Source organism: Narcine bancroftii, chromosome 6, assembly GCF_036971445.1.
Source record: "Narcine bancroftii isolate sNarBan1 chromosome 6, sNarBan1.hap1, whole genome shotgun sequence".
Taxonomy (NCBI): domain Eukaryota; kingdom Metazoa; phylum Chordata; class Chondrichthyes; order Torpediniformes; family Narcinidae; genus Narcine; species Narcine bancroftii.
In genome coordinates, this window is record NC_091474.1 from 220,569,764 (window position 1) to 220,583,349 (window position 13,586).

At 36.9% G+C, this 13,586-nt stretch overlaps 1 protein-coding gene across 1 annotated transcript in view; it reads right to left on the reverse strand.

The window, feature by feature from the left end:
• The window catches only part of LOC138737042 (prolyl endopeptidase-like), a gene marked incomplete at its 5' end in the record, with an annotated part of 185,595 nt that overhangs the window by 128,126 nt on the left and 43,883 nt on the right, over nucleotides 1–13,586 (reverse strand). The window contains one exon of the mRNA XM_069887466.1: nucleotides 8,813–8,943. Within this exon, the coding sequence (XP_069743567.1) occupies nucleotides 8,813–8,943 (131 nt within the window). The remainder of the gene's footprint in view (nucleotides 1–8,812; nucleotides 8,944–13,586) is intronic.

A 13,586-nucleotide genomic window follows, 5' to 3' on the forward strand; every position in this document is an offset into this window, starting at 1 on the left:
TGGCCCAAGACATTGTGCCAAACTATGAAAACCTACTCTTCAATAAGCTAATCCTTCCCCACCTCACACCTATAACCCTTCATTTTTTCTTATTTCTCAGCTTGTTTGTCTTCTACCCTCCCAGCTGTATCCACCTACTTACTACCTCTTACATGTTGGCCTGTTTTCAACCCCCTTCCCTCCACGATGTTATTCAGGTGTCTGTCTGGTTTTCAACACTCTTAGAGAAGGGTATAGGCTTAAAACATGAATGCCTTTTATTTACTATTGATGCTGCGTCACCTGCTGAGTATCTCCAGCACTTTTGTTTGTTGCCCTACACCCCAGCATCTTCAGATTTTCTTGTTTATCCAAATTTTGTTGTGTTTATTTTAATGCAAAAAACCTAATGGGGAAAGCAGACAGGCTTAGGAAGAAACAAGGGGTTATTGTTACCATTCCAAGGAACTCTGGTTGACAAGAGATATTGTCACAGATCAGATAGAAAAAGGAGGCAAATATCAAATACGAGCAGACAAATTTAAGGAATCCCTTAAGTCCAAGGAATGTCAGATCATAGTGAAGAGGGAATTGAGGACCAAACGAGGTTTTCAGATGGCTTTGGGAGACAGTGTAAAGGAGAATCCAAAATAATTTCATCAGCATCAAACCATCGAGCACGTCAGCACGGACACAGACCTTTCGACCATCTAGTTTGTGCCAAAATATTGTTCTGTCTAATCCCACCAAGAACAAAAGGGTCAGAGGGGAAAGAACAGGTCTTCTTAAGCATCAGAAGAGGGATCGGGTATAGAGTCAGATGAGTCAGGGAATATCCTTGTGGTGAATGTCTGCTAAGCTGCCTGTCTCTCCCCCCCCTCCCCTGACGAGCCTTGCTGTACTAAACATTGGCTGTGCATTATCTCTACTGTTAAGGAGACTCCCCTTGGATATAACAGTATATGCATCTATTGTCTTTCATTATTGTACTACGAGTTTCTGCTAATAAAAGCCATGATTATTGTTTGACCACATCGTCCTTGTGTACGTCATCAACTGGCACTTCAATCCTAAATGAATATTTTGTGAACGTGTTTACTGTGGAACAGATAAGCAAGAATGGGAAGAGAGGGAGCTAACTAAATATAGCCCGGAGTATGTCTTCGCCATTAATTTAATTTTAAATTTAGACCTACAGTACGGTAACAGGCTCTTCCAGCCTGTGCTGGCCCCATGCTGCCAACATACCCCAATTAATCAACAACTCCTTTTGAAGGGCGGGAGAAAACCAGAGCACCTGGAGGAAACCCACACATACATGGGGAGAACATATCAACTCCTTGCAGTCAGCGCCAGGTTCAAACCCAGGTCGCTGGCACCATAATACCATTGCTTTAACCATTACACTAACTATGCCACAGTAACGAAGAAACGTCAGCAGTCTTAGATGGTAACAAAGTGGATTCATCTCCAGACTCAGACCAGGTGCATCTCAGAACATTCTGGGAAGCAGTAAATTGCTGGGGCCTTGAAAGATATTTTTAACTCATCGCTGAGGACAGAAAAAATTCCAGAGGACTGTAGGATGGCAAATATAGTGCCATTAATAAAAAGGGCTGCAAGGTTATTCCAGATAATTACAGACCTGCTAGTCTGACGTCAGTGGTGAAAAGGATAGTAAGAGATAGAATCTATTAAGAATTGGATGGCAAGAGAAATTAGGGGATTTATTAATGGAAAATCATGTCTCACAAACTTGATACAAATTTTTTTGAAGAGGTAACAAAGAGGCAGTTGAGGTTATTTATAAGGATTTTAGTAAAGTGTGGAAGAATTAACGTTTAAAATGTTAAGTCAGCTCAAACCTCAATAAGAATAAAGAACCAAGGCAAATGAAACTGCATGTCTGAAAAAGCCCTAAGGCCAAATTTGGGCTATAGATTCAAGACCAGATCTTGTTGTTCTCCAAGGTTGCACTGTCAACCGTACAAGAAGTGTTGTTTAAGTAACCTTTCGAACCACAAGATTTATCTTTGTTTTGCATGAAAACGTGTTCCTCAGAGTCAAGTTAGACAAGTTTACTGTCGTCTGATTGTACATGTACAACCTGATGGCCCAATGTTCTCTGGTCCTTGGTGCAAAACATGCAGACGCACCACCAGACATAACACAAATACAGGCAAACAAAACATATGTAGGTCAAGTATTTCATCCATACAAATAATAAATAAATATTGTTTCATGAAATGAGTCTTGGATGATTCGTGTGAGCAGTTCCTTTGGTCGTTCAGCATTCTCACTGCCTGTGGGAAGAAATTGTTCCTCAGCCTGGTAGTGCAATCAGATACTCCTGTATTCTTCCCTGACAGAAGCAGTTGGAAGATACTGCATACAGTATCTTCTATAGCTCAATGATTTTGTGTGCCCCTTTCAGACAATGATTCCAGTAGATCATGTCGTGGAGGGGGAGGGAGACTCCAGTAATCCTTTCTGCCACTCTTCTGGTCCTGTGGATTGACCTTCAATCTATTTCTCTGCAGCAACTGCACCACAGCTGGCCAGGACACTCTCGATAGAGCTCCTGTAGAAGGTTGACATAATGATGGCCAGTAGGCTTGCCTGCTTCAATCTTATTTAAAAGCTACATGTGGGTAGTATCTGTTGCACCTTCCTGACCAGTGAGATGTTGAGTGACCACAATAGTTCACTAGATACATGATCTAACTCAAAGGAACTTGGTGCTATCTTCGCTAGAGGTGTTGATGTGTAGTGGAGGGTGGTCATTTCTAGTCCTCCTGAAGTCCATGATTATCTCCTTCATCTTGTCCACATTGAGAATCTTGTCCAAATTGAGTAGCAGAATGTTATTCTCCCACCATGTCAGATTTTCCACCTCTTCTCCATAGTGCGTCTCATTATTGTTGCAGATGAGGTCAACTACTGTTGTGTCATCTGCAAACTTGTTGACACTATAGGAGCTGGATCTGGCAATGAAGTCGTGGGTCAGTAGCGTGAACAGGTCCAAGCTGAGCACACAGCCCTGTGCTCAGTGTGATGGTTTTCAATATTCTGCTACTGATCTGGACAGATTGTAGTCTTTCTGTTAGAAAGTCCAGAATCCAGTAACAGAGAGGGGTGTTGAGTCCCAGCGAGGACAGCTTCTCCATCAGCCTCATAGGAATGATCGTATTAAATGCTGAGCTGAAGTCGATGAACAGCAGCCTGGCGTATGAGATGTCATTCTCCATGCGGGTCAGAACAGAGTGAAGGAACGAGGCTATATCATTGTTTCTTCTATAAGTAAATAGAAATTGGTCCAGCATCTCTGGGAGGAGTGCTTTGGTGTGTTCCATCACCACATGCTTGAAGCATTTCATAATGGTGGAGGTCAGTGCCACAGGGCAGTAGTCATTGAGGCATGTTACTGTCACCCTCTTGGGTACCGGGATGATGGTAGCGGTCTTGAACCCTGCAGGAACGATGGACAGTAAGGTGTTGAAGATGTCCATGAAGTCCTTCGTCAATTGGTCTGCGCAATCCTTAGGTAATCAGATACAGCCTGTTGGAACTCTCCGTGATATCATAAATATAGCTTCTTTATCTCGAAGTTTGTATGGTGTGAGTTGTTTCTCTCTGACAAGGTTTGATAAGGTTCCACATGCAGGTTGGTATGGAAGGTTAGGGCACATGGGAAGAAGGCCAAATGGATTTAAAAAAAAATAGAACAAAGATTTGCTGGAGGACAGCATCCATGGGTAAAACCCATTATGAAGTATATCAGATTTGTGTTCATCTTTAAAAAGTTAAAATCTTTAGTTATAATATACATTTCTTAGGAAAGTAAGTTATAGAGTTAAATATATTTCTAGTGAGGGAATTGTGGGCTGGCTACAGGGTTACACACAGGTCACAGCACATTTCCAGATACACCATTGAATTCAGAAAGAGAGTTCACTTTCAGAATCAGCATCTGGAAAAGAGCCATGAAGCTGAAGTGGCTCTTAATTGAAACTCAAGTACCATACGTGATTCTTAAAAGCATTTCTGTGTACAATCAGCATTATGTTAGCAGCTGTTTCAAAACTCAAGAGCCATTGGATTGACATGTGCTAAACTTTCTGGAATCGTAAACTATTTAGGCCTCTTGGACTAGAGATGAGGCCAGAGATTTTTATGGATATGGAGTGGTTTTGAAGAAAGTCAAAAGGTTCTGCAGGAATAAAACAAAAACTGTGGTGATGTCACGTCACATGATTTCAGAGAAACATAAAAGAGAGAGAGACAACTGAAAAAAATTGACCTTCCTGTGAAAAGAGGATTGAAACTGTAGTCTCTGGAAAGAGAGGGAGATGCTGTTCTGTATTGTACAATTCTTATCATAGGAGATACCCACATAAATGGCTTTTAAATAAGTAAGACCATTTCTGACTGCTCTTTTAAGAAAAGAGGGGCAGCGTCATTTGTGTCCAGAAGATGGACACTAAAAATGTTTCATAATTACTTCTGAACTGCAAATTTGATTCTGTTTTCATGTTTAAAGATAATGAAAAACAATTTCTGTTTAAGTAACCATTGTCGTGGTGAATGCCCATTGCTGCTGGGTTTTGGCATCCTTTGGGCTCGTAACAATAATGTGTCAAGTACGGAGGCTGGTGCAGTGGAAAGTGAGGACCAGAAGGTCTCTGTCATTATTCTGCCTGGAGGGACGTGGGGAAAGGGCAAAAGTAGAAGAAATGGAGATATAGGGGCGGCATTTTTGATGACTGGAGTGGGGAATTAAAGAGAACATTTCAAATGTCCTGATGTGGAAGGCGTCATCCATGCAGCAGATATGATGGAGGTGAAGGAATTGAAAGAAAGGGATGGTGTCCTTAAGGGACAGGATGGGAAGAGATATAAACCAGCCAGCTTCTTTCCCCCTTTATATATGTAATCTTACATTTTTATCTTGATAAAGGGTTCAAGACCCGTAACATTCATTGACCATTTCTATCCATGGATAGTATTTGACCTGCTGAGCTCTACTCAAGATCTCAACTCTTTTCTGTGTTTTTCTGGATTAAAAAAAAAATGGTTCAATTACAGGAGAGAGAGAGTGAGTAGTTCAACTTGGAGAAGTGAAAGGTGCTACATTTGAGAAAGTAAAACCAGGGTAGAAAATACTCTGGTAATAGTAATAGTAGGGCCAAAGAGAGTGTTAAAGAATAGAAGGACCGAGGGGTGTAACTAAATAGTTCTTTAAAGATGGGAGCATAAGTGGTCAGAGTAGTTAAGAGAATGTTTGGGACACTTGCCTTTATTGGTCAGGGTACTGAATAAAAGCATTGGGATGTCAAATTTTGTGCAGTTTTGGGCATTTAGCTGTAGGAAGGATATTACAAAATTGAAAGAGAGTTATTAAATTTTTGCCAGGATTAGGGAAGGTGAGTTATCATAAGGAGACTGCAAAAACTAGGCCTGTCTTCAAGTGTAGGAACTTGACATCCTTAAAATGATGAGGGGCATAGATAAAGTGAATAGTGATAGCCTGTTTCCTACAGTGGGATAATCTAAGAAGAGAAGACACAACTACAAGGCTGAAATCTTATAAAGAGCAGTTTCATTGAAAAAGTAGTTTCAAAACTGCTTAATATTATCAACCAAAAGGTGAATATTTTCATTCTTTTGTGGCTGAAGTTTTCAAATCACTGAAGTCATTCTGCTTAAACATGTATCAAAAATAATCCTCTCAAATGCTGCATCAATTAGTTCTAATTTGGCAATCACTTGACATAATGAAAAGTGGCAGAGTACCCACCCTTATACTACTGAGGTTAATTTTCCCGACCATAGACAGCTGGCTTGCTCCACTTCTGATCTGTCATCATTACATTTGGCATCAGCTTCTCACCATGTATATTAATAACTTAATAAGAATAGAGCTTTTCCTTTATTTGCAGTTGACAAAGGAAGAAGTGAATACTATTGGTCAGAACATGATGTTACCACGACAAATATGTGTCTAAATAGAAATATCTAAACAGTACAAAAGGGACAAAAAGCATTCAAATGTAAATGTTCCATTTGTTTTTGTTAATCTCAGAGGAGTTCAAAGTGAGGAAATAATATTACATTTGGTTTGCGCTCCTTCAAGTTTAAAATCTCAAAAGCGTGATCTATCTGAGATCAAGATCACAATAAAGGGATCAAACATCATGGGCTGGTACCTAAATTTGGATAACTGTTCCACTTTTCAGAGATAAGGTTGTCTTGAAATATCCCAGAGACATTATCATCACCAGCTAATTAATAACACATGAAGGATAGAACATAGTAAAGGTGAATGCACATCATGATGCAACAGGTTAACATGGATTTAGGAACCTTTATTACTTTGGCAAAATCAATGTTAAGAAATTAAAACGGATCATCCTCAACAGAATAATAAGCACATCTCTAATTAGAACAGTCTCACCTTCATGCACCTTCAGACCTGAAATTGTGATTGACTTTTGAAAGTTTCCTTAGTTCAATCCTAATTTTGAATTGATGGCAGGGGAAGATTTTGGGTGACGGTCAGGGAGGATGGAAGGAAGGAATGCTGGTGTTATCAGATGAGTCAACATTTTGTGAATATATTTTTTTAAAGAAAACTTCTGAAGGAAGCAGATGCCCAAAATAAACAATGAAGATTTCAGCATCCATCAAAAAAAACAAAAATCAGCTTGGAAGAATTACTACTAAGCAAGCTTGAAAAGTGTCACAGATGAATATATAGACTGAATTTTGATGGTGTGAAAATATAACAAGACATTAACCTACTTGTCCTAACATTAATCAAATAAAATGATAGATCTGTCATGAGAGCAGTTACCACAAATGAACACATTTGAAGATAGAGCCTTGCCTTTATTTCAAGGACTCTGTTCACTGTGGAGCATGGCAAAACTTTATTTGCACAATGGTCCATTAGAAGCAACAAAGTATACAAAACCTCTTGGGGCCCAGCGCCCTTTAGTTTTTAATTGTCTCGAACACAGAAGGCCAATGAGAGTTTAATTGATGGTTAAGAACGACTTCCAGAAAAAATACAAAATTATGTTTGGCAATAATTAAAAGAAATGTGCAAGGTCTGTAATGTGCAAAACAGTAGTTAACATGTAAATTAATGCGCAAGTGAAAGCACACAAATGAAAATATATCAAAGTTGGCAATATTCATTGGCCAAACTCATTAAACTACTTCATCAATAACCCTTGTATCAGAAGGCCAAGAATGATACGGTGGAGAGTTGAGTTTCATCTACCATTAATAAAACTGTACTGCCAGGCACAGTTCACAATGGCTTGCAAGCTAAAGGTCACATCCAGTGCTTGTTTGCTCATTAACTAAATACAGTTTAAAAAAAACCCGGTATCTGGCACCTATGGGGATTGATAGATCTGTTAAGTGCATTTGCCAGTTACTTGAGATTGAGTGTTGTGTGATTGGCAAACTAACCACTTGGGGGCTTCAAATTTAAGCCTTTGTATTTTTTTACCTATTTATTTTCCGCCAGTTGTTTGAATTCTGGAAAACAGGGATTCTACTGTATTAGGAAATAAACCATCCACAAAAAGAAAGCCCAAATCATCTCCCTTTTACTGAATCATACTGTTGTCAATCTTCCAAAATGTCTAATTTGCAGAACTCCAGAGATTGGAACTTGTATTAAGAGAAGCACAGAGAGAACATTATTACTGGCTTGCTTATTTTGTCAGTGAATTTGCAAAGATAGCATTGATGGTGTCTCTCCAGTGGACTACAGGAAATGTGCATCTCAGTGGAGGTGATCAGGAACAACTGCTGCCTATTGGACCATTAGCTTTATTCTGGGCTTGAAGTTTTGATGATCTTTTCCTCAGACAGCAAAAATGCTGTGTTGGTTCACAAGGCATTTATGTATGCTATCATGAACATCTACCTGTGTTGAGTGATGCCTGAGATGTAGGAAGCAAGGCCATTTTTTCCCCCAGAGGCTTTATTGTTAGCATTGTACAGAAGAGCTGGTAGGAGAGTGCCTTTCTTTTGAAGAAGTGCAAATTCATTTTCACACATGGTTCATGCACTCATTTATTAGGATTTGAAGCTTGATCCAAAAGTCTGTGCAAATGCAAGTGTCGGAATCATTGAGCTTGAAAAGAGGCCTTTCAAACCATGTCTATGTCCTTCTCACATTCCCAATTACTTCCCCTAGGTTCTACCACCTATATACCAGGGGCAATTTACTGAGGCTAACTAACATAACATGCACATCTAGGAGGAAACCAGGACATCAGAGGAACCCCACACAGTCACAGGAATCACAAGCAAACTCTTATCAGATAGCACCAGAGGTCAGGATTTACTCTGGATTACTGAAGCTGTGTGGCAGCAGCTCTTTCACTGTACCATCATGCCACTCACTATTGTCAGAGACTAGATCATTTAAACCAAGGTCAGCAAGAAATTGACAAGAATCACACTCTTCTCAACATCTACCACAATGAACTTGACCTGCAATACATCACACTAAAATTATTACAAAAGCAAAACAGTGCAAGGTCGAAATTTGATACTTGCAAGATAACTATTTAACTCAGAAGACTCTCAGCAATGTCCTTGAAAGGAGCTACTGCATATAATATATACAATGGTTTATTTTTCTTAAAAGTTATTAATTAAAAAGAAGACCACAAGCTTTCAAAATAATTAGTTTATGAGAATAATTGTAAATGTTAATTTAACCAAATATTAAATATTCACTTTGTGATTTTTTTTAGAAAAATAAGCAGCAAAATAAATCAATCTATTTCAGATGTATTTTAATGCTAACCTCTTAAAGCCACAGTTCCATCATCTGAGAATTTGTTGGGATCAAGGAAAACCTGAGGGTCATCATCGAGTGAACTCTGGACATACATCACGCTTTGGTTCTGCAGTCCAGTGTTGAAGAAATGAAAATACCTGCAAAATTTATGGAGAAGTCAAATTCAGATGACAATAAACTAGAACTCAGCTGTCACAAAATAACCTCTGTATTTTTCCTTAATTACTTCAGATGGATTATTAATAGTAATAAAGAACTGGGAACAAACAAATGGACTTGATCAGTTCTTGTTAATAATAGGACATTTTTGGCATAACAATAGCCCTCAAGGCACATCTGGGGAATTAGTAATTGTCAATGTAATAAAGTTCTGAAAATACGAACACAACTATTTCACCCTCTGCAATGAAGGTGAAAGAAATAATGAACACTATTCTACAAAGAAAGAGTTGATTTCTTTGGACAGACACAGAGTGAATCTGGAATATTTCAGTAAATATAACCCTGGAAAAGCAGGGTTTGTTTTCCTTGGACACGAGTGACTCAGTGGGTGTATAAAATTGACAGATACTGAAAGAGTGACCAGAAATTTATACTAACTTCAATTTTAAATTATTTGCTCCTTATTTTATAGAAATGGCCCCTTGTTCAGGATTCTCCCAATGGTGAAAACATTTTAATATCAAAGTTTAGAGGTGCATGTGAGAAGAATAAGAAACACGGGATGAGCTAATAATCTTAATGCACTGGAAGGGTTACTCCTGTGGCCATCCAATGAAGCAGAAAAATTTATGAGCTGAGTGTTAGCTGGTTGGTCTTCAGACTACCCTGGAGGCCTTGAGAGCGAGTTCCATACTTTTAAAAGACATTTGATTTGCAATTCAGTGTCTATGTTCAAAAACATTAAAAAAAATTTTTAATTGAAATAGTAATGTTTTCAATTATAACCATATAACCATTTACGGAGTGGAAACAGGCCACATCGGCCTTTCGAGTCCACTCCGGTTCACTATATGCAGAATATATCCAAATTGTACTCATTTTAAAATATACTCATTTTGTATTTAGCTGATTCAATGTACTTTTTTTCCATTGCATTATTCTAGAAATAAACTCAATCACTGGCTACAATGAGATGGAAACCCACCATTCCAATCCAGCCATATAAATATATTACTTGTGTGTCTTAATAGCTACAGGAACACAGCACGTGATGTGATCTTTCTAAAATTCTTGTTTTGCTGTTACCTGATCGCTTTTTTTTTATTTTTCACACCATAAATCACATTAGCCATGATACACTTTTTCTTTTTCACATATATACAGTGACTTTTTCTCCCCCCCCACTCCCTCCTCCCAAGCCACCCACCCACCCCCCCCCCCCCCATCCATTTTAGGTATACAGTCTAGGTTACATTAAATCAGTCAGACAATGTTGTCATTCAACAAAAATACACCAGAAATTCTACTGAGTCCATTCTTTTCTTTCCTTCTCCTTCCATCAACTTAGGTAATGATTGTCCCCGGTAGGTTTTCGCTATTGTATTTAATGTAAGGCTCCCATATTTGTTCGAATATTTCAATATTATTTCTTAAACTATATGTAATTTTTTCTAATGGAATACATTTATTCATTTCTATATACCATTGTTGTATTTTCAGATTATCTTCCAATTTCCAGGTTGACATAATACATTTTTTTGCTACGGCTAGAGATATCTTAACAAATCTTTTTTGTGCATCCTCCAAATCAATTCCAAATTCTTTGTTTTTTATGTTACTTAGGAGAAAGATCTCTGGATTCTTTGGTATATTGTTTTCTGTTATTTTATTTAATATCTGATTGAGATCTTCCCAAAATTTTTCTTTCTCACATGTCCAGATTGCATGAATTGTTGTTCCCATTTCTTTTTTACATCGAAAACATCTATCAGATACTGTTGGGTCCCATTTATTTAACTTTTGAGGTGTAATGTATAGTCTGTGTAACCAGTTACATTGTATCATACGTAGTCTCGTATTTATTGTATTTCTCATCGTTCCAGAACATAATTTCTCCCATGTTTCCTTTTTTATCTTTATATTTAAATCTTGTTCCCATTTTTGTTTAGTTTTACCATTTGTTTCCTCATTCTCCTTTTCTTGCAGTTTAATATACATATTTGTTATAAATATTTTGATTAACATTGTATCTGTAATCACATATTCAAGGTTACTTCCCTCTGGCAAACTCAAACTGCTTCCTAATTTATCCTTCAAGTAGGATCTCAATTGGTAATATGCCAGCGCTGTATCTCCCGTTATATTGTACTTATCTCTCATTTGTTCAAAGGATAAGAATCTACTTCCTGAAAAACAATTTTCTATTCGTTTAATCCCTTTTTTTTCCCATTCTCTAAAGGAAAGGTTATCTATTGTAAAAGGGAGTAACTTATTTTGCGTCAATATTAGTTTTGGTAATTGATAATTTGTTTTATTTCTTTCTACATGAATCTTCTTCCAAACATTGAGGAATTGATGTAATACTGGAGAAGTTCTATGTTGTACCAATTTTTCATCCCATTTATATAATATGTGTTCAGGTATCTTTTCCCCTATTTTATCTAATTCTAATCTCGTCCAGTCTGGTTTTTCCCTTGTTTGATAAAAATCTGATAGGTATCTTAATTGTGCGGCTCTATAATAATTTTTAAAGTTTGGCAATTGTAAGCCTCCTTGTTTATACCATTCTGTTAATTTATCTAGTGCTATCCTCGGTTTCCCCCCTCTCCATAAAAATTTCCTTATTATTTTCTTTAACTCTTTGAAGAATTTTTCTGTCAGTTGTATTGGCAATGCCTGAAATAAGTATAATATCCTTGGAAAAATGTTCATTTTAATACAGTTTATCCTTCCTATTAGTGTTAGTGGTAAATCTTTCCAATGCTCTAAATCGTCCTGTAATTTTTTCATTAGTGGATAATAATTGAGCTTATATAATTGGCCGAGATTTTTGTTTATTTGTACACCTAGGTATCTTATTGCCTGCATTTGCCATCTAAATGGAGATTCCTTCTTAAATTTTGAGAAATCCGCATTATTCATAGGCATTGCTTCACTTTTATTTACGTTTATCTTGTAACCCGACACTTCTCCATATTCCTTCAATTTCTTGTATAATTCTTTTATTGATAGTTCTGGTTCTGTTAAGTACACTATAACATCATCCGCAAATAGACTGAATTTATATTCCTTGTCTTTTATTTTTATTCCTTTTATATTATTATCTATTCTTATCAATTCTGCTAGTGGTTCTATAGCTAACGCAAACAATAAAGGTGATAGTGGGCATCCCTGCCGCGTTGACCTGCTTAAGTTAAATTGCTTTGATACATGTCCATTTACTGTCACTTTCGCTAACGGTCCCTTATATAATGCTTTAATCCAATTAATATACTTCTCCGGTAAACTGAATTTTTGCAATACTTTGAACAAATAATTCCATTCTACTCTGTCGAAGGCCTTCTCTGCGTCTAAAGCAACTGCTACTGCAGGTGCTTTATTTCCTTCTACTGCATGAATTAAGTTAATAAATTTACAAATATTGTCTGTTGTGCATCTTTTTTTGATAAATCCAGTTTGGTCTAAATTTACCATTTTCGGTACCTGCTCTGCTAATCTGTTTGCTAATAGTTTAGCTATTATCTTATAATCTGTGTTTAGTAAAGATATTGGTCTATATGACGCTGGTGAGAGTGGATCTTTCCCTTGTTTTAGTATTACTGTAATTATTGCTGTTTTACATGAATCTGGTAAGTTTTGTGTTTCATCAATCTGGTTGATTACATCCAGGAGGGGCGGAATTAATAAGTCTTTAAATGTTTTGTAGAATTCTATTGGAAATCCATCCTCTCCTGGTGTCTTATTATTTGGTAATTTTTTTATTATCTCTTGTATTTCTACTGTTCCAATTGGTTCTGTTAATTTATTTTGTTCCTCTATTTGTAGTTTTGGTAGTTCAATTTTAGTCAAAAATTCATCTATTTTCCCTTCTTTCCCTTCGTTTTCAGTTCGGTATAATTGTTCATAGAATTCTCTAAAGTTTTCCTTAATTTCTTTTGGATTATATGTAATTTGTTTGTCTTTTTTCCTTGATGCCAATACCATTTTCTTAGCTTGTTCTGTCTTAAGCTGCCATGCTAGGATTTTGTGCGGTTTTTCACCCAGTTCATAATATTTCTGTTTTGTCTTCATTATATTCTTCTCTACCTTATATGTTTGTAATGTTTCATATTTTATTTTTTTATCCGCCAATTCTCTTCTTTTAGTTGTATCTTCCTTCATTGCTAATTTTTTTTCTATATTTACTATTTCCCTTTCCAACTGCTCTGTTTCCTGATTATAGTCCTTCTTCATCTTGGTTACATAACTTATTATTTGCCCTCTAATGAATGCTTTCATTGCATCCCATAGTATAAACTTATCTTCCACTGATTCCGTATTTATTTCAAAATACATTTTTAATTGTTTTTCAATAAATTCTCTAAAATCCTGTCTTTTAAGTAGCATGGGGTTTAATCTCCATCTATTCATTCTTGGAGGGATGTCCTCTAGCTTTACTGTCAATATTAAGGGTGAATGGTCCGATAGTATTCTAGCTTTATATTCTGTTTTTCTTACTCTATCTTGCATACTAGCTGATAACAAAAATAGGTCTATTCTTGAGTATGTTTTATGTCTAGCCGAGTAATATGAATATTCCTTTTCTTTTGGGTTTTGTTTCCTCCATATATCCAAAAGT